Source organism: Mustela lutreola, chromosome 14 (genome assembly GCF_030435805.1).
Source record: "Mustela lutreola isolate mMusLut2 chromosome 14, mMusLut2.pri, whole genome shotgun sequence".
Classification (NCBI taxonomy): Eukaryota; Metazoa; Chordata; class Mammalia; order Carnivora; family Mustelidae; genus Mustela; species Mustela lutreola.
In genome coordinates this window covers 49,652,922-49,674,174 of record NC_081303.1, presented here as the reverse complement: position 1 = coordinate 49,674,174, position 21,253 = coordinate 49,652,922, and the positions used below count along the sequence as shown (strand labels likewise).

The 21,253-nt window shown below is 57.6% G+C and overlaps 1 protein-coding gene across 2 annotated transcripts in view; it reads right to left on the bottom strand.

Moving 5' to 3' along the window:
* Positions 1-790: 790 nt before the first annotated feature.
* SOX13 (SRY-box transcription factor 13) overlaps positions 791-21,253 on the bottom strand; it is a 28,990-nt gene continuing 8,527 nt past the window's right edge. Inside the window, exons 3-15 of one of the 2 annotated variants that reach the window (XM_059144910.1) lie at positions 11,114-11,312; positions 9,852-9,963; positions 9,480-9,566; positions 8,140-8,312; positions 7,689-7,757; positions 7,147-7,258; positions 4,597-4,682; positions 4,199-4,361; positions 3,713-3,822; positions 3,449-3,545; positions 2,986-3,129; positions 1,841-2,057; positions 791-1,214 (exon numbers count right to left, since the gene is read on the bottom strand). In XM_059144910.1, coding sequence (XP_059000893.1) covers positions 938-1,214; positions 1,841-2,057; positions 2,986-3,129; positions 3,449-3,545; positions 3,713-3,822; positions 4,199-4,361; positions 4,597-4,682; positions 7,147-7,258; positions 7,689-7,757; positions 8,140-8,312; positions 9,480-9,566; positions 9,852-9,963; positions 11,114-11,312 — 1,846 coding nt within the window. In that variant the 3' untranslated portion in view covers positions 791-937. Of the gene's footprint in view, positions 1,215-1,840; positions 2,058-2,985; positions 3,130-3,448; positions 3,546-3,712; positions 3,823-4,198; positions 4,362-4,596; positions 4,683-7,146; positions 7,262-7,688; positions 7,758-8,139; positions 8,313-9,479; positions 9,567-9,851; positions 9,964-11,113; positions 11,313-21,253 lie in introns of both variants that reach the window. The other variant, XM_059144909.1, reaches the window with a different exon arrangement.

Sequence of the window (21,253 nt, the reverse complement as noted above, 5' to 3'; positions counted from 1 at the left end):
CAGGGAGGGAATGAAGGGAAAGGCAGGGGGAGGTCAGGGCGGCTGGTGGGCCCTGGGGCTGACCAGCGGTGTCCAAAAGGGCAGAGGCAGACCCCAAGAAAGGGAGAAAAGCACAGCCCTGCAGAGAAACGAGGACAGAAACACACACAGGACACACACAACCTGAGACACCCAGACTGACAAAGAGGTAGCAATTTGGGGACAGTGAAGCACGGAGAGGCCCCCAGAGAAGCAAGAGTGGCATCGAGAGACACACCCACAGGAACCTAGCAACGGTGCCTGGCACGGAGCAGGAGCTCAGTAAATCCCTTGTGCAATAAGTGAACAGATGGAAACACGCGTGTGCGCACACCTACACATACACGCGCCCGCATCAACACAGCAGCCAGAGGCACCACAGGCTTGGCAGAAGATCAAGACAGCGAAGGACAGCCAGACCTTTTTGCACGGAGTACAAAGTGATCCTGGGATAGAGGAGCGATCTGAGAAGAGGGGCAGGGTGTGGGATGGAAGAGGGTGTTGGTCCTACAGGGGCTGGTCCAGCCAGGACGAGAATGGAAACAAAGCATGTGGTCCCAGGGGGACAGGTCTGGAGCTGCCACACCCCTGGAGTGAGGAGACCCGCAGGAGGGGAGCGTACTACAGTGCCCGCTGGCCATGAGCCCCACCGGACATGAGCCCCGCCGGACGAGGCCCTCAGCCCCAGAGCACCCTACAGGTCCTGCCCAGCAAGGCCAGCAGCTCCTTGGGCACGGCCGCAGGGGTGGTGGGGAGGGCATTCCCCCCCAGGAGGCTATCTACAAGTGCACAGCTGCGCCCCTCTCCCCGACAGGCCCAAGTCCAAGTACCAACAGAGTCCAGGCCGGCTGGCTGCACCCATGGGCTGAGGGCCAGGTCTTCCCGGGGGGAGGAGGCCCGGCCCATCCATCCCGCTAGATCAGTCTGTGAGCACCACCAGCTCCCCGTCGCTCTTCTCCTCGCCCTCCGAGTCCTCGTCCTCGCTGTACCGGTACAGCTCGCCCTCCGCCACCGAGTGCCTGTCTTCCGTGGCCTCACCCTCCTCCCTGAGGCTGCAGGTGTTGACGATGACAGGCATGTTGGGGTCCAGGCTCCGGGGCACGTAGTGCTCCACCAGGGGCTGAGCCAGGGGCACACCTGCCACCCGCGGGTACAGGACGTCGGGGGAGCTCATCTGCAGCTGGCCGGCCTGGGGGCTACAGGGCAGAGAAGAGGCACGTTTCAAGGGACCCTCACTTTGCACCCCCTAACAGCCCCCACCACCTGAGCCACTTTGGGGCATGCCCTCCCTCCCCACCACCGTGCTTTCAGCTCTCTCTCTCTCACCCCCAGGGCTGGCCTCCCCACAGTCATGTTCACAGTCAGCCACAGACCAGCACACACCTGCGGTCTCAGGGCCTGAGCGTGCTCCCCGGATACTCCCAGGGAATCACGTACAAATCCAGCATTTGGAAGTTAAACTTAAATGCCCCGGCGTGGGGTGAGGGTGGAGGGGGAGTTGTGTTTCCAGTTGCAAGACTCCATGAAGGTACTTGCTTCTGTCAAGTCAGGCACTCCCTGTACCGGATCACCTTTGTTTTTAGGAGCCCTGAATTTTTTCATGGAGCTTGTGATTCACATGCACATTTTCCTCCAGGTACACATGGCCATCCCCCCCCAGCCAGGCACAAACCTATCTCCTACACCCCTGCAGCCCCATGGGGGGGGGGTGGACGCAGGGAGACCCACATACAACGCCCCCCCACACACGGGCATTCCAGGCCAAGAGACAGCACCCCGGAGCCCCACACCAGCCCTCGCAGCACAGGGACGTGGGACTCACGGAGTCACGTAGCTCTGGCGGGCGTCCTGGCGCCGCGTCCTCATCAAGGCCTTGTACTCGCCCACCCGGAGCCGCTTGCCCTCCACGATACACGTGCGCTTGGGCCGCGGCTTGTACTTGTAGTCGGGGTACTTTTCCAGGTGCTGGCGGCTCAGCCTTGCCTGCTCCTCGTAGTACGGCTGCTTCTCCTGGTTGGTCATGGACTTCCAGCGGGAGCCTGGCCCAGCCCGCCAGGGCGGGGGGGCGTCAGTGCGGGGCTCCGCCCACCCTCCCCAGCCCCTGCAGGGGCCCCCCGAGACGTGGGTCCCCAAGTGAGACCACAAGGGAATCTATGCACCAGCATTTAGCAAGAACCCAGCCCAACACGGGTGCTCCTCGGAGTCCGAGGAGCGAATGAATGAATGAATGAAGCTGGCACATGTACTGGTGTCTATACACCCAACACCCATGTCTCCAACCACCCAGCAACTTCTGGGAGGCCTCTGGTCTGCATGATTTGCATAAACAAAACAGCCAACACCAGGCCACCAATAACAGACAGTCCCCCAGCCCCATGCTTAAGGCAAAACACCTTGTCAACTGTCTTGGTTGATAAGACGTGGGGGCCTCTGTCTTGAAGACAACGACCAACTTCTAGCCCCACCTGCCCTCCATCCCTCCCTGACCTCCAGTCAGGACCTAGAATTTTTAAAAAAGCTTTCTCCTGGGGCAGTGACTGGCTCAGTCAGGAGAGCATCTGACTCTCGGGAGTTTAATTAAAACTTTTGTAAAAATTATTGATTATATAAAATTAAAAGACCTTTCTAATGATAGCCCAGAAACACCAGTCCTTCCTGTTTCCTGCCAGAGCCAGAGATCCAAGGGCCTGGGCAAGCATAACAGATTAGGGAGAGACCAGGTGTTTAAAAATGTGTATCTACACATGTGCGTGCACACACACGTACACACACACATATACACACACACCCTACTACTTAGGTGCAGAGCCCTACAACGATACAAGACCCCAGGACCTAGCCTCTAAACATCCTGCCTGACCCCTGTGACTCCAGACTCCTCTGAAAGTCAGGGCGATGGGGACTGTCACCCAGCAAGGAGACCACTGTCTCCTGGAGCCCCCTGACACCCCACTCGCTGCCCCTTACCAAGGATCTTGCTGATGCTAGAGTTGTGCATGTCTGGGAAGGCTTGGAGGATCTTCCTTCGCTCATCCTTGGCCCACACCATGAAGGCGTTCATGGGCCTCTTGATGTGGCTGCTGTTGCGGGACTCGGGAAAGTGGCGGGAGCCTAGGGGACAGGGCTGAAGTCAGCCAAGCAGGGCAGCTCCTCTAGGGTAAGGAGGCCTCCCAGGCCGGCAGTTATCTCCAACTTTATCACTAGGGGGCGATGGTGGGGCGCCCACAGCCACCATGGACACCAGCAGAAGACCTCATCAGAGGCCCAGCCAGAAACTGGGGACTGAGAAGGGACAGACACGCAAGGGGACTCCAGAGACAGACTATGGGAGAAAAGGCATCAGGGACAGAGACAACCTGACCCTCCCTGGGCCCTGTGGGAATCAGAGGAGAGCCCTCCTCCACACCAGCCCGTCGCCTGAGGCCCTCACCATCCATGTCGCAGCCCAACATGGCTTCTTCGAGGGGGTGCACGCAACTCTCCTCCAGCCGCTCTTTGGCCGGGGACGTGTCCAGGCTGATGAGGTCCTGGGGTTGACAGAGGAAATCGGCACATCACTCCACTGCCCTCTGCATCACCCCACTGCCTTCCTCACTCACCCCTCCTCTGGTGGCCTCAGACTTGGGTCTTCTGCCCCAGCCGAAGTCTATTGTCAGATCCCTAAGCCCTGGTGCAGGGGAGTGGGGGGCCATACCTTCCGGAAGGGAGCATTGGGAGAACTCTCTAACGCCCCACTGTGGCCATGCAGCAGCTGCCGAGCGTCCTGAATGGCTTTGGTGACAGCATCCCCTTCACCGAGGAAGCCTATGGGAGGACAAAGGGCAGCAGAGGGGGTCAACCCTGTCCACACCAAGCTACTCCTGCAAGTTATTCACCTGGTTCGGGGTCCCCTCTTGCCCCCTACACCGCACATCTCCAAGGGGGCACTGTTTACGTTGGCTGTTGCACAGTGTGCCAAAGACTAGAGAACCGCTTTCCCTGAAATTGTGCAATTCAGTGGCCTGGATCCCTGATGTGGGGATGCCCGGTCAGATCTGGTGGAGGGCCAGTAAGCAGGGGAGCTTCTGAGATGCTAAGTGTGGAAACAAAGGCAGGTCTAACCCATTTTCCAGAAACTATAACCCAGAGAAGGGAAGGACATGCCCAGGGCCAAAGGATGCCCTCCTGGCAGAAAGCTTACCCAGTGGCAGGCTGGGCGGGCTGGCCTGCAGGTCCCGTGTGGGGGCCCCATGGCTCGGGGGGCGGGGTCCACAATTGTTCATCTTCAGGCTGGGGGAGCTGGAGGCACTGGGCAGCTCGGGGGCCTTGGGTTTGGCCGTGAGGTTCAGGGGCTGGGAAGGTTCCTGAGGGAGACCCCAGAGATCAGAGGCTGAGAAAGACACTAACGGAGATCCAGAGGGACAGAGGGGACACGTGGTCACAGTGAAACAGACCAGCATACCGGGGACAGACAAGCAGATGGCAGAACAGGTGAACAAGGACAGAGGAGGGCCCCCACCACCCCCTAGGGAGGCAGCCCCAGCCATCCCACGCAAGGGAGGCTGCCCCAGGCCAGGAGCAGGGTGGAGGGGACAGTACCTGCAGGGGGTGGTGGGCAGCCATGGCCCCAGGCCTCTTCACCACGGGGGCAGGGGGCGTGTGCAGCAGCGGCAGGGGGTAATCCACTATGGAAAAGGCGGCAAGGAGAAAAGTCCTGGATGAGCACAGAACAGCAGACGGCCTGCTTGACGAGGTCCCAGTGGTATCAAGGGGACAGAGGCTCGCAGCCGGCCCAGTTTGCTTCCAGACAAGTCTCTCCCCAGCCCCAGAGTGCCGAAGGCCTCCCATGCCCTCATCCCTGGCTGCCCTGCCCTTCCCAACCCACAGAATCTCAGGTTCCAACCCAGTGGTGACAGAGGACGGGTATAAACCAGTGCTCGCTCTACGAGTACTTGTGTTCCGTACCCACTATGTTTGGGGTACAAATGCCGCTCCCCATGTTAGCCCGTCTCCCGCAGTGGCTCATGGTAATCCCTGGCGTGGGGCGTACAACAGGCGCTCGGCCCAGCACCCCAGTGTGCAGAGAAACAGAGATGGGAAGACAAAAGACGGGTTGCCCACATAGCTCAGAAATGGGAACACAGACCCGGGAATCTGGGTCCTCAAGACGCCACAGCCCATCCTTTCCCCTTTACGCAGCCCCCAAACTCTTCATCCTACTGGGCCCACCTCACTCGCCCTCAACCCAGCCCCGTGTCAAGGAGCGGACCATTCTGGTGGAGAGCGGAGCTGTGTACACAAATCACTAAGCCCAAGGCCGGTGAGGATACGGCCCGCATGGGTAGCATGCCAGAGAACTGGGTTCCAGCGGGATGGCCGGAGCAGGCTCCTTGGGGCTAGTGGCTGCAGGCGGCCAGGCAGAGGGGAGCAGCGGGCTGAAAGCCAAGTTGGGGGAAAGGAGACTGGCCCAGGATGGGCAACCTTGGGGGTTTGCGGACCTGGGCCATGTAGGGCTCGTGAGCTTGGGAAAGGCACTCCACACTGGGTTTGGAGAAGGGCCCTCTGCTTACTAGGATTCTGGAACCAACAAAGCAGGTGGCAGTCTGGCCAACTGAGGACTTCCACAGCTTACTTCCTGCCTCCCTTGTCCAGAAAGCACGGGGACAGGTGCACCCCAATGCCCCCAGGCCGTGCCCTCCTCACTCTGGCAGCTCTAGTCCTCTGGAGTTACAAACAGGGTTCCATGCTGCTGGCCTGCTCCCCCTTCCTAGTCTCCCTACCTTCCCGGCTGGAAGCTTCCTGAAAGACAGGGCCTAACTTTTTCAGTCCTCTGTGTCCCCACCCTCCAGGCATGCCTGGTGTAAAATGAAGCAACAGCAGAGTCAGCTACCGGCGAACTGTGCCCATAGTCCACAGGCCTTGGTGGCAGGACCACAGGAACTCACTGGCCTGGTCTCGCACACAGAACAGGGAGGGTGGACCCGAGGGACTCGACTCCTGGGGCAACTATGGGCAATATCCCTGCCCTGTCACCTTTCGCAAGGAATCCATAATCATGGCCTACGAATACCCTGTGTCTCTGTCCGACCACCTCCGCCCGAGTGCAGGCTGTCCAGCTGTCCCTAGAACTTCCTGAGCAGCCCCCCCACAATGGTTCACGCTCCAGATGGTACCCCCCGTCCCTCTCTGCTCCCCGTCACCCACAGTTGGTGTGACAACATACCCTCTATTCAATCGTTCAAGCATATCTGGTTCTACAAAAAATTTCCTCGCCAGCCTGTTCCATGACCACCCCATCACGCGCTCCCCTCAACTCCAACCCTGGCCAGCTTCGGGCCTCAGGCTCCAGGGTCTCCGCCTCAGACTGCCCTCGACCCTCAGCTCCCAGCTTCAAACCTAGTTTGAAGGCCCCAGTTCATTTCTGACCTCCTCAGACTGCCCGGTTACGAGCATCTTTCCTCCCTCCCCAGACTGCATATTCCGGGAACTCCAAGTCCGCCCTGATCACCCCATGGCCACCGGACAACACAGCGTCTGACAGGTGGCTGGCGCTCAGTGTTCACCGGATTTCGGTGGTGGGGCAGAAGGGGCACGGTTGGGGAGAGACAAGAGTGAGTTAGGGGGCCACCAGGATGGCTCAGTGGGTTAAAGCCTCTGCCTTTGGCTCAGGTCATGATCTCAGGGTTCTGGGATTGAGCCCCGCATCGGGCTCTCTGCTCAGCAGGGGGTCTGCTTCCTGCTCCCGACCCTGCCTGCCTCTCTGCCTACTTGTAATCTCTGTCAAATATATCAAATCTTTAAAAAAAAAAAAAAAAAAAAAAAAAGAGTCTGAGTTTGGGAAATGCAGACACCTCAGTGAATGTCCGAGATGTTACTATTCTGGTCCAGTAAAGGTACCAGAGTTGGGGAAACTGCACCCAGACCGGCCACACTTGCTTCTTTCTGTCTGCAAAGTACTTCTCAGTGTTGAAGTGCTACGGTGTTTCATTCTCTCAGTGAAGTTCAGAAAGAAGGGATTCTTCTTCCACTAGACAGATCCAAAAGTGAAGCCCGGGAAGGCCACATGGCAAAGGAATGCATGACGGCGGTCCCGGGCTCCTTCCCGAACCTCAGGACCTCTGCTAGTGACCGCACCCCACCCCCACTCACCTGGTTTGCAAGGGATGGGCTGAATAGGCAAGGCCAGTTGGGACTCGGGAGTGACAGGCAGGGGCTGGTGGCTCGGGGGGAAGGCCGGGATCATGACGTAAGGCATGTTGACCTGCTGAGGGCGAAGAAACCCTGTGTGAGTCCCTGCGGGCCCACACAGCTCAGCCCAGGACACGGCGTGGGGGCTAGGGGGGCACATGGTGCCGGCAGGGGGACCCCTGATGTGGGAGGCACAGAGACCCCAGACACTGGAGGCCCGGGATCCGGTACAGGGCCAGTCTTCCAAAGGCTCCAGCAGACCCCATATCCTCTCCTGCTACCCGCCCTCAGCTCAGCCCCAGCTGGGGACGAAGATCGTCCGGCCACTCCCTTAGAACAGAGGAAGGTGACGAGTGTCCGGGGCCAGAGCAGAAATGAGCCTCCTCCTCAGGGTCATGTCTGAGTGATTCCGCTTCATCTGTGCCCCGTCCCTCCCTGTTCCTGGCATGTCCAGGCTGGCATCACCGCCCCCCTCCCCGCCCTCTGGCCACCCCCTTCTTTACCTGGATCTGTTGCTGGAGGAGGTTGATCTTATGTTGCTGCTGAATCAACTGCTGCTGCTGCTTGGCGATCTGACAGCAGGAAAGAGCAGGGGGCCATCAGCCCCAGCCCGGCGCCCGGCAACCCCGCACGTACCGTGCCCTGGACAGGGCAGGCGGCAGGCAGCCCCCTTCACAGGCCTTCCCCCTCTCCACGAGCTCACTCCTCCCTCAGAGGCCAAGGCGGGAGGTGGGGCAGGAAGCAGCCAGCTGCCCTCACACAGAGCCCTGCCGGCCCCCTCTGCTCCCCGGGCCCCCACAGGGCTGGTCCAGAGGGCAGCTCTGGGACTCCTAGGGGACTCCTGCCCCCAGCCTCGGGCTGCACTAGCCAGGGTTGCCCCCAGTGTGCTTCCCTCCAGGCCCTGATAGCCTCCCCCTCCCCCAGCCAGCCAGCCAGACACCACCCAGGACCTACCTGCTCCTGCTGCTGCCGGGCCAGCTCCATCTGCTGCTGCTGCTTCTCGAACAGCATGGCGGCCATGTTCTTCTGCTCGGAGTGCGCCGTCAGGAGCTGGTCCCGCAGCGTGGACAGCTGGTGGATCATGACCAGGAGCTGGAGCTCCTTCTCGGCCAGGCTCTCCTGGGTCCCTGCCCCACGAGGAAACAACCACTGGTGAGAAATGTTGTTTTTCTGGCCATCTGCCCACCCATGCGCCCTCCCACACACCTGAGGTTCACTGGGCAATTGCTTCCCAGGTCCCTGTTAGGGGCTAAGTGACAGAGGACGGAGACACGATCCTTGCTCTGGAGGGGGCTTGCTTGCAGTCAGACAACCACCTGCCCCAGAAGGTTCCCACCCACAGCTTCCAGCCCCTGGAAATGCCGGCCGTGGGACTTCTCAGTCTCGCATCACTTCTTGGCGGTTCCCGAGTGCCCCAAGCCGCAGGATCAGTGTGGGTAACTATCCCACAGGAGGGGCCAGCGGGACTTGCCACTCAGGCCTTGGAATAAGACGCAGGAGGCACGCGGAAACCCGGGGTTCAAATTCCCACTTTGTCTGGGGGCTCTTAGACAAGTAACCGACTTCTCTGTGCTTTGGATTTTTTAATCTACAGATGAGCACAAGAACGGTCCCTTCACAAGGGTGCCGTGGGGCTAGGATAATGAAGGTAAGGCTTAGTCCAGAATCTGGCACATGGTTCTTGCCCAGTAAGGGCCACTGCTTCCTGCCCTCCAGCTGAGTTCATGACGGATGCCACCGGGCCAAGCTGCGGACCACTCGCCTCAGAATCACTCAGGGAACCTTCGACAAATACACACGCCCAGGTCCCCAGCCCCTATAGTTCTCATTCAGCAGGTGGAGTGGAGTCTGGGCATCCGTACGCTCTTCAAACTCCCCTGGGGTTGTGACCGACCACACTGGGGAAAGTAGCCATGCTCAGGAACCAAGCAGCAGCCCTTGGATTTACTTAGTGAGGTCCTGGTGGCCCAGAATTAATTTTTAGCAGTGAAAGGGCACGTCCAGCTCATCTGATCCGGGAAGTGGCAGTGACCTGCCGGGGGTCACAAGGGTTCCTATAAGAGTCCAAATCCATACTCAAGGACCACGATTCCCACCAGGCCTCGCCTGCCAGAGAGGCCAGATGGAATACTCAGTTCCCAGAGGAGGGATGGTGCTGACCCCCAAGGCCAGGCAGGAGGGGACCCCGAGACCCCCCCCCCCCGAATAGCCCTATAGGCCCAGATTGCGTGGCCAGGCTGGGAGGAGGGAAAGGGTTTAGATACCCTCCCCTGTCTACCCACATGGGCCTTCACCTTTGACATCTTTGGTTTCCACAGAGCTCCTTCCCAGAAACCTCTCCTTCCAGTCACTGGACAGTAGCTTCTCAATAGCTGGCACGACTAGAAGATACGAAAGGGATGAAGAACAGCATTCCCAGCACCACCCCCATGCCCGCCTCCAACCAGGGCAGCTGTCTTACCCTGCTTTATTCCCCACCCTCCCAAGATTTTATTTGAGAGAGAGAGAGAGAGCACGAGCAGGGGGGAGCAGCAGAGGAAGCAGCAGACTCCTTACTGAGGAGGAAGCCTGAGGGCTTCAATTCCAAGACCCCGCCGAGATCATGACCCGAGCCAAAGTCAGATGCTTCACAGACCAAGCCACCTAGGTGCCCCTAGACATCCTACCTTCTTTTAAATGTTGGTTGAAGTCCAGCTTCTCCTGGCTTCCAGAGGGAGCCTCAGAAGCTCCCAGTCTCTTGGGTTCCGGGGACCCATTGCTCTCAGGGGAGCTGCAGTCCTACAACACACATTGAATGTCACTGTCACCCTCAAGAGAAGGGTGCAGACTGCAGGGGGAACCGAGCAGCCCTGGGACGTGCACTCCCTCTCCTCCACCACCACCCCCACCCCCCCCCACCCCCGCCGCCAGGCCCTCTCTCCCCACCTTCCCAACCCTCCCTCTGGCTTTGCCCCATATAGTGAAGGCAGAAAAGGTTTGCAGACCAGAGATCAGGATTTCAGGCCTGGCTCAGTGACTCACGAGGCGCTTGATCTCACATGAGACTCTGAACTTCTCTGAACCTGACTTACTTCCCTCTTCTGAAAACAGAACTATAAATACCTCCCCTGTCAGGGCTGTTGCGGGATCAAGGACGCAAATGCACGTGAACGAGGCTCACTGCTGCAGTCCGAGTGGCCAGCGAGCTCGTCTTCATGACTCCCTTGCACACAGCCACACCTGCGCCTGGTCGGGGACCCCACCTCACCCTCCTTAGGGCATCACCACCCCCAACTCTGCTCGGCGGAGTCCCCTCGGTTCTTTAAGGCCCACCTCGAGGCCCTACTCCTCCAGGAAGTCTTCCTCAGCACTATCCTGGACCCCCAACTCCTCCCACAGACCCCTCCAGGCTGGATCCCTCCTCAGGGCCCTAAAATTCTCATTTTCATTCATTTGGTTTTAATTACACATTCCCCCTTTTTATAGCTCTTGCACAGAATCAGGAATTTTAAGGATTCCAAGAACCCTCCCTGCTCATGTAGTTCAGAATGCCTTCATCTTAAGGATGGGGGACTGGATGGTCTTTAATGGCAGCTGATCTCAGGCTCAGGTAATGAGGCTGATTTTCTATCATATGGTAGGTAAACCTCGAGCAGATGTATCCTGTCTCTCCAATGAATCCTCAGAGGTGGGGACTGGTCACACATGGGTGAGCAGTTAGTACCAGGGGAGCAAGGGCGAGACCGCTGGGACAGATGGCCTGACTTAGCAGCCATTCCCCACCCACTGAAGTCTTGCCCCAGCGACAGATGTTCTGCCTCCCGTCTGCCCAGCTAGGGGAGTGGGCGCCCACCCTGCCTCAAGGAGAGGCTGGGGATGGCACATGGGTGTGGGCTCAAAGGCAAGGCAGGGACACTGACCCAGGAGCCCCAGGGAAAGTGCCAGGCACCTGGGCTGGAGCTTGGGAGTCAACAGCATCCTGGGGAGCCCGGGCTGGGTCTCCCGGCTGAGGTTCAGCTGCGGCGGCCGAGCCCTGGAGGGCCTCATGGCAGGGCTCCTTCTTCCCTTCCGACTTGACGGTACAGTTCACCATGGTGCCAACGCCATCCGGGGCCAGCTGGGCAGAGCCCGGGCTCCTCATGGACATCCTGAGGGAGGAGGAGCAGAGGGAAACCGATGGTGGACTCAGCCACTCCAGCCTCGCCCAGCGCAAGCTTCCGTTTGGAACCCACAGTGGAAAAAAATCAGTAAAGAGTCTTCAGTCCTGCGCTTTGCTTAAATAGGAAGGTCTGCAGTCAATCGGGCCCAGCCCTCAGCAGGCCCTGCCTGTTGCCTTGTTGGAGCTGGTTGGCGGGATGGTCCACCAAAGGAGGGGAGAGATGATCAACTGGCAGTTTCTGAGCCCACCAAAGTGAAAACTGTGTGTGTGTGTTAATTAGCTGACAAAATTTTTTTTTAAGTCACAAGACATCTCATAATCTGGATTTGAATGGCTTTTGAAGTTGGTCTAGGGCGACGATGGGCTGGAATTAAGTAGCAGGTGCCCTCCATGGACAGGCCAGTTTTCCTCAGTCCCTACCACTCCCTACTGCCTCCCACAAAAGAGGAACCAAGTGTTAACTACCCCATACACACATTTATCCCTTTTTTCAAGATAAAAGTGAGCTATTTTTATATCCATATATCTACCAAAAGTGGGGAAATAAACAAACTTAGAGATGTAAGGCTTGAAGAAAAATACTTTCCTTTCTCTAGCCAGAGTCTCTCCTGTAGAGTCTCTCTCATGGGCCCCTGTAGGCATCTGCAATGCCTCCCATAAGCAGCCTCTGCACCCACTGCTCCCATCACTGCCTCCCCTGTGCTACCCCCCTACGCCCCTCACACACCAGGAACAGCTCAGCAAAGGATCCCGGGGAGCAATGCCGGTGGTCATGCCAGGCTCAGCCAAAGCAGCCGAGGCCACCCAGTGCACTTGCTCCAAGGTCACAGTGACAAGACCAGTGGGGACACCCAGCAGCAGCAAGTTCCAGGTACCCGTAGGTCCTACACTCTCTATGGAACCTTGGGAAAGTTACTGAACCTCACCACACCCATTTCCTCATCTGTAAAATGGGCGGTTCTGAGGACTAGGCAATGCTAAAATGCATCGGTTCGGGACGTTGCATGGCCCTTGTTAAGCAGCCCGTGTTGAGGCACCGCAGAAATGAAGTCCCTACAAGGGACCCACAGTCCGCGTGGGCCCGGGGGCTGTGTGGGAGTTAGTCATGGGTCACCCGCAAATCAGAAACTGGGGGCAGAGCAGGAAACTACTGTAACAAACCCTACAGTGATTCGACACCCACTAGTTTGAGAAGCACTGTTAAATAGAAATTTTAAGAATTTCTGCACGGGCATTATATTTTTAGGAGGTGAGTGTTAAGGCACAGATCGGATATAGCAAAACATTCCTTCAAACTGAATTGCAGGTGTAGAACCCTATAGGGCGTCAACTCTGTAAAACAAAATGTTTCCTGGAACAGAGACGTGAGGCTACATGCTGGATGCAGACGTCCCATGTGGGGTTAAAGTTTTATATTAAACAATTACAGTTGAGTAAGGTGTATTTGATTCAATGCCGTCTCAGAGCAAACTTCTCAAGCCACTTTCAAAGGGCGGGGTGCTCTGGGGACCAACATGGAACCCAGGACCAGGGGAAGCAGAGCTGGGCAGACCCAACCCTAAGAACCCCGGCTTGGGAGAAAAGGTTCCGGGATCCGGCTCCACGGTCCGGCCCCGGGGGTCCCCTGTCACCACGCAGGGGCCTGGCCAGTGTCCAGGAAGCGGGCGGCTCGGCCCATCCGGGCACAGGGAGGGGCGCCCAGCCAGGGCCCCGGGCAGAGGTGAGGGGGGTGGGGGGCGGGGCGGGCGGGGAGGGGGGTATTATCCCGAAGCTGAGGGCAGCAATTACATAACAAACAAACCCCGGGCTCAAGCTGTGAATTAATCAAACCGCTGAAAATAAAACCTTCCTCTCAGGAACTTCAGACAAAAGAAATGAAAACAACCAGGCCGGCTGGAAAATAAAAGGCAGCGGGGCTGAAAGGGGGACAAAAGGAAACCAGACAATAGGGTGTTGGACAAAGGCAATAAAGCCAAAGGAAGTGTGACAGGCGAACAATGCCGGCCTGTGGGCTTGTGATCCCTGGCAGCTCCGCGGTCTCGTCCCACACCCACCGCTCTGCCGGGCGTGGGCAGGCCACCAGCTCACCTCCTCGCGCCCCACTCGGGTCCTAAGGGGGTTTCGCCTCCATCCTGTCCCACCAGCTCCTACCTCCAAGCCTTTCTCCCACTGCAGCCCAGAGACCCCGGGGGCACAGCTGGGCACGTGGGCACACGGGGACTGGAGTAGTCTGCAGGCCTCGAGGCCTCGGTGGTTCTGGCACTGCGCGCCCCCCACAGCAAAAGGCTGGGCCGCCATCCATGCCCCCAGGGCCCAAGGTGAAGGCAGAGGTGATTAACAGCCCTAATTAACTCTAGGACTGCACTGCCCACCACCTGCGGCCACAGCGCTCACAACCCGGCCAGTACCCGTGCAAATGGGGGTGTAACCTACAGCCCGGTTTCCGAGGCTTAGGATGAAAACCAGAACGTAACCTAGCTCATGAATAAATGGCTATTGATTCTATGTTGAAATTATTATGTTTTGGATACATGGAATTAAATGAAATTGTTTTCACTTGTTTAACACTTCTTAATGTGGTTACTGGAGAATTTAAAATTACGCACGAGGCTCGATTGTTATTTCTACTGGAAAGTGCTGCATTAGGACATCTCCCTTGGAGCGCCGATGCCCTTTTTAACCCACACTTAGCCCCCAAGAGTACCCCAGCTGGATACTGGGCTTTATCTTTATGTTGGAGAGCTTGGTTCATCCTGGTCTCTGGCACAGCCTCTGCTGCCAACAAAGAAAAGGACTCCCAGTGACCAGCCAAGCTGGCCTGGAGGCGTCCATCTGTTCACCAGGACGTGGTGCCCACCAAGTAACCCTGCCAGGTCCTACTGCCCAGACAAGGTCCCTTCCACTTCTACAGGTGTCTGCCTCAACTTTGGGCCCTGGGCACTGGCTCTCCGCTGGTCTCTCGGGACCCATTTGTTGATGGAGAATCAACAGCCCAGACCTGATTGGCTCCTCCCAGAGTCTCGTGTTCTGTGGGGAGAGGGTCCTTGGGCAGTTTCTTCCCTCCCTCTCGAGGAGTTCCTGGAGCACAGGCCTGCTCAATGAGTGGTCCCTTTCCCAGCCCACAGACACGAGAGGCCCTCGGAGAGGATCAGCGCCAAGCTCTGGACCCAAACCATCCCACTCTCATTTCTCCCAGCGCAGAGCGAAAGCTGTAGGTGATAAAACTAAATAAGGAGAGAAAAAAACCAGGTGACGGGTATGGAGTCGATGTGCGGTCCCTCTGCTACTCGGCAGCTGAGCGGAACAGGCTCTAGCTGTAGGACAAGGGGACTTGGGGGATGGTGGGTGGTCAGTGGAACAGGCTTTGGAGCTCCCCAACCTGGGGTTCTGCCACCAGCTGACGTGTGTGACCTTAAGCAAGTCACTTAACTGAGCTTCTCCTATCTCCTTATTTGTGTAATGGATATAAGAAACCCCTTTCTCACTAGTGCCCATGAAGATTAACAGAGGGTAGCCATCAAGTTGTCATAGAGCCCAGGATGCTCCTAGAATCAGGTGGTTGAGAGAAAAGGGCTGAAACAGACCTGCACACATCTAAAAGCCAACTCTGCCCAAATTGCTGTGCCATCTTGAGCAAGTGACTTCACCTCTCTGAACTCATTTCCTCCTCAGAAAAATAATACCCAATCTGAAGAAATGAGCCTCTCCCTAACACTCCAGACTTTATAAGATGTGTCTGTTTTACCTTCTTAGGATACCCTAAACTTGGCCTTTGGGGTACTTAGCACAGTGGTAAGAGACCTTTACATGCTTCGTTCATTTCTGCCCGGCCCAGTAGCAGGAGAACCCGCTCCCCACCCCCCACCCCAGGGCACTGTTTCGGCTCATCACAGTGGCCCCCGAGTCTAGCACAGAAGGTGCCCAACAGTCATACACAATCAGAGTAGAATCCAGTTCGGCAAAACAGCACAAGGCAGATGTGAACACGTAAGCAAAGTGACCGCGATCACAAGTCTTCCCCAACGTATGATGAGGTTAAGTCCCAGTAAACCCATCGTGAGTTGAAAATATCATTAAGTCAAACCTGCTTGTACTCCACCTAACCCAGTGAACGGCGCGGGCTTTCGCCTAGCCCACCCCGAACGCGAACACTTATAGCTAGCCTACAGTTGGCAAGATCAGCTATACCAAGCCTACTGTATAATAAAGTGCTGAGTATCTCGTGTAGCTTACTGATACTGTACTGAACGCAGACGACAGGCCCAGAAGCACTGTGAGTGTGTCTCGTGGTTGCCCGGGAGGCCACCGTTGCGGGACATCACGAGGGAGCATCGTAACCACCAGCGCCGGAAAAGATCAAAACTCCAAGTATGGTTTCTACGGAACGTGTATGGCTTCCTAATCATCGTAGAGTCGAAAAACTGTACGTTGAAGCACCATCCGTCAGACCGTCTGGGTTACTATGTACCAGAAGCTGCTCTCTGCGGTGCAGTGCCCACCCCCGGCTCTCCTCAGCTGCCTCCTCCATCTGACGGCTTCCCGGGAGCGACTTAAACCCCCCCAGCACCAAAGCCAGTCCAATCCCCTTTGCCTCTACCTTGGGACAGGGGAGAACCACTTCTCACACCTTTTGGAGCCTACTGGAGTTTCTCCCTGAAGTCTCTTCTTTTCCAGAGACTAAAAAAACCCTCCCATTCCTTTACCCCTTCCTCAAAAAGCACACTCCATGCTTCCCTTACCCACGTGGTTTCTCAGGAGGTTTTTAGATCAGCAGCTACACCTGCCCCTCTCTCCAGAGGCCTAGAAACCCAAGGATCCCGGGCACACAGGAGCTCTGAGTTACCAGGTTCCCCCAGGTCCCGGTCAGAGGCCACAAGCCCACACGTGTGGTCACACTGGGGTCAGCCGCCCAGCCAGGCAGAAGTGCTCCTGGGAACCCAGTCCCCTCCCTCCTCCCCAGCCTTACCTGCATTTTATAAATGGAGAGACTGAGGCACAGGGAGGACCAGTTTCAACCATCCTTCTTCGGAGCTAGCAGCAGAGCACGGGGGACTGGGGTACAGATCAGCACCCCTGCTCTGCCCACCCTTCCCTTCTAGGGCACCCACTCCCCAGGCCCCCCGCCACCTTCCCTCTTGGCCTTCTCTCTCACCTGAGTATCTGTAAGAGGTGAAGGCCTCACAGGGGGAGATGGTTCAGGCCATCCTCAACCCAAGGGGGCAGACACAGCCTTGAGTCTGTGAGCTGGTGGCAGAGAGGTCCCCCTCCCCCCAAACCCAGGGCCCAATGCTCCACAGGGCCAGCGGCTTGGAGCAAGGCTCTTATAGGGCAAAGCTGACGGCAGGTGCCAGTCCTCTCTCTTTTTCTCCTCCCCTCTCCTCTCCTGGGCCCTCAGACCCCCACCCACAGGCGCACGCGCACAGGCCCCCTTCTCTCCAAAACAAATCACCAGCCGCTTCCTCTCCCAATCCGCCAACGACCTGGCCCAGCTGGACTGGAATCAAAGGAGTTTTCACCCTTTAGCCCTTCCTCCCTCCATAACGACAGCCCCCTCCCCGCCAAAATATCTAGATGCAGATAAAGATAGAGATAAATTCTAGTCATCAGAGCATGACGGGTGACTCAGACCCAGGGGTACAGGAAGACAGCCTGAACACACAGGCAGACCCCCCGAGAAGAGCCATGACCACACTTCCCCACGGCGCCCACACCAAGCCTAGACTCTACTGCAGGCTCCCACTCCCTGGCTCGCTGAGTGGGTGGTGCCAAAGGGCACCGCCATGAGAGAGCGAGCCCACGGCAGGGGTGGGGCAGGGCCCGAGTCCCAGGGGAATGTCACTTCCTCTCAAAGCCCCCGAGAGTGGTGAGCCTCAGGCAGCCCTGAACAATAGCCCGAGGCGTGGGTGCCCAGAACGGTGCCCCCAGTGCCACATCCTGCCATTCTTCTCCCAGGCCGCACCCTGCCACCCTTCCTGGCTACGCCCGATCCTATCTCTGATGTTTACTCAGTGCTGGGAGCTGGGCCGGCTGCAGGCTTGGGGAAAAGCTTTCCGGGAGGCCCCCTTCACCCTCTCCAGCCTCTGCGGGTCCCAGACGTACCCGATCCGGGGCATGCACTGGTCTGGTCTAGCCCAATTCAGGAGACGGCCATGGCCAATACCCCTCACCTGTGCTGGGCAGGCCAAGGTGGTATTCACCCAGCAGGCAGCAGATACCGACCAGTGCAAAAACTCCATGAGCTCCCGAGCACCTGCCCTCGAGCCTGTGAGAGCCGGCAGCTTCCCCCGTAACCCCTGGCCCAGAAGCCCAGATCCGGCCTGAGTTCCACCGACTGCCAGTCTGCGCTACACCCCAGGCCAAGGGCACAGCGGACTGAAGGAGCCAGGGAGAGACTGGAGCTGTGATGGTCCTATCCATGGCCCCATGTGGTCGTCTTAGGTCTCTGAAGCACCTGAGTCTTGTCCCAGGCCAGGAACTTCCAGGAAAAGACAGAGGGGACAGAATGCAAGTGCTGCTGGGGCTCCCAGTGGGATGCTTGCCTGCCCCACCGTCCTGGGGAAAACAGAGAAAGTTTACCAGGTGTTTCCTGGAGTCCCTTCTCTGGGGGCCCTCCTGCCTTTAGGGCTGCGTATTGTCTCCAGCCCACCCACAGGGATAGGGGACCCCTGCAGTGCTGTTCTTGTCTCCCAGTGACCAGGTCGAAGCCCATGTCCTGGACAGGGGAATGTGTCTGATCTTCTGCACCAGCCAGGTCCCACCCAGGGCCAGCAGACAGCAGAAATGCAGCCGAGGCGGACTGGCTTGTCAGAGGCCTCCCTTTGGGGATAACCCCGAATGTGAACCAAAGGAAGAGGGGGCCAAAAGAGCATTCAAGGGCAGAGCACTCGCTTGGCTGATGGGCACCGAGTGAGGGGGCTCAACGTGCATTTCCTCCATCCTCCCCGAGGCTGTGCGGAGGGGCACCTGAAGCCAGGCCTCCGTGATGCCCAAAGCGAGGCCTTTTCTCACAGGCCAGTAGGCCATCAGTCTCCCTCTGCCCCAGACACCAGGACCCAGTCCAGTACAGACAGATATGCTGCCCTCCCCACTCACAGGATTCTAGTTGGTTTTGACTCAAGTCATGGCCAAGAAGAATTACCCAAAGAAATCAGGGCTCCTTTGAGGACTTGGGAGAAATGACTCGACCTCTCAGAAACTTCGTTTCTTCATGTGTAAACGGAGATCCCAATACCTACTTTGATTAGAAGCCAGCAGATACTCAAGAGAACCTGGCACAGAACAGAAGCTCAGCAAAGGCAGGAGGGAGAGGCCTAAAGCAGAAAAGCGTTCCCCCCCGTCCCCCACCATGCTGCCTCCCTCCCCGGCCGGCCTGGCAGGTCCCAGGCTCTCAGGTCCCCAGCTCTCCAGGACACAGGACAGCGGGGGCGCCCCTCTGGCATTGCTGGGAAGTGGACTAGCACAGCCAAAAGAAAAGAGTCTTTGTGGCCACCCGGACCTGTCTGAAGCCTGGCTCTACTGCGTACTCCTGGCTGCTAGCTGTGGGACCACGGGAGGTGTCCGTTTCTGCATCTCTGAACTGGGACATAACTATCTTATAGAATTATTCAGAGGACCCAATGTGATGTTTGTAAAAAGAAAAAAAAAAAGGTTTGCTACCTGAACACTCTCCATCACCCTTTGGGGAAGCCGCCCCCACCTGTGCGTAGCCAAACATGCAGAAGACCCGCCACCCGAAAGGACAGTGCAGCGTGTCACCCTCCTCCCCCTCCATCTGCCCCCTGTAGGTCTCCCTCCCTTCGGCCCCATCTCACCACCCCGCCCGAGCTGTCCCTAGCTACCCTGGAGTCTCCCCTGGCTGATGCCTGCCCTGAGTCAGCATCCAGGCCCCACACGGTGCAGACAAGCTGAAAGAGTCCCACATTTGTCAAGGAAACCCCATGTCCCCGCCCTTCCCCAGCCTACGACCCAGCAGCTCTGCAGCACTGAAGAGCTCCCTCATTTCCTCCGGAGCCCAGGCAGGAGAAGGGTTGTTCCCATGCACCCCTGCAGGGGCACAGGGGCAAGTGGCACCAGCCGGAACACAACCGGGTTCACCCACCAGGCTGGATGGAGTCTCATCTGGGCCAGGAATTCCCCCTACCGGCGCCGGGCTGGGCTGGGCTCGGCTGGGCTGCGCAGCTCTCAGCTCTTGCTTGATGTTGAGTCTAAGCCACATGGACAAGAACCATGGTACATGGTGGCCTGAAAGCTTGGAGCCCCAGGCAGTCGGTTCAAACCCTAGCATCCCTCTCACTTGTGGCCAAATCAGGCCAATCACTCCACTCTCAAAGCCCACTACTTTGCTTACTAGGAGAGTAGACTAGGAGTATGTAACCCCTAGCGTGCTGGCAAGGGGTAAGGAGGGGATACGGGGACAGCAAGGCCAACCACTGCCTGAGCAGCCTCATCAGGGTCTGCAGCTGGATCTGCAGCTGGAGCCAGGGCTGGACGCACCCAGCTCCCGCGGCTCCACGGAGGCACCCAGCATACCCGAGACCTAACCTCTTCACACCTAGGATTCTCCATCTGTCAAGAGCGCCAGCAATTCCCAGCCCCCATGGCTGCTGGAGAATTAGTAAGTCACGTACAGGAGCGGCCCCCAGCAGGCTCACTCGGAAGAGCATACAACTCTTGATCTTGAGGTCATGCGTTTGAGCCCCACGATGGGTGTCGAGATGACTTAAAAAATGAAGTCTTAAAAAAAACTAAGTCGTGAATACAAAATACTCAGCAGGATACAAAATATTTCATCCTGCTCCTGGCTGAACGAATGAATGAATGAATGAATGAGCGAGCGCCCAGGAAACCTCTGCCAGGCAGTGCTCAGCCCAAACCAGCACAGGTCTCAAGCACACTTCTTAAAAGCATTTCAAGTATCAGCTTCCACATGGCCATAAACCCAGCGCCCCCTCTCCAAGTGGGCACCCGCACATTGCCTCCTGGGATCCCCAAGGGCTCAGGAAAGATAACTGATTCTCTTCCTTCTTCCTGCCTCAGTCACTCACTGCAGGGCAGGGAAATGGGTCCGTGATCGAGACCGACGGTTGGAGCAAGACGTCAACACCGGTCACCAGGAAGGCCACCGGGCAGTGTTGACAGGGAGACAGCCGTGAACCCAGAGGCCCGCATGCAAATAACCAGCCAATCTACTTCAGCCTCAGCCTCTCCTCCCTGGGATGGGCCTCAAGCAAGGCTCCACAGAATGTACACCCTGAGAGAAGGTCTGGGGGCTTCCAGGGCAGCTCAAGCATCGAGCTCCCCAGCTCGAGCAGACAATGGAGCAATAAGGTGCCCGCAGCCCTGCAGTGGTCAGGGAGAAGGCCCGCAAGCTCGACCCCGACACACCAGCCTCACCTTTGTGCACTGGCTCAGGTCTGCAGCTTCCCCCATTGCCTCCCCTTCCCCCACTCCAGGCTTCGGGTGGGAAGCCACCTGTGCCTGGGGTAAACCTAATCACCACCATCTCCCCCAAGACAAGCTCACTCATCGGAAACCCCAATTCAGCAGCGCCTGCTCAAGCAGCATTCATTCTGCAGGCAACAAAGTGTTTCGTTCTTTTTCTCTGCAAAGGCCCTGTTTCCTCTCCCATTATCTACCCCATCGGCAGCCAAGCCTGCCACAAAGGCAAGATTTCTTCTTTCTTTTTGTTACTTTCGTGGTCCCCTTCCTTTTTGGGTGGCTGTCCTTTCTCGGCTTTGGCTCCTTTTCAAAAGGGCAGGGAAGCAAGGGGAGGTGAGGGGTAGGATAGTGAGTCTCTGGTTTCATCTAAAGTTCTCATCAAATGATCCCCCACACAGCAGCCTGCATCCCAGTCTGCCTTTGGAAACTGAAGCAGAACCACCCCGACCAAAGAGTCAGAGCTGGCCAAGGGGTGGGAAGAGGTGGGATTCT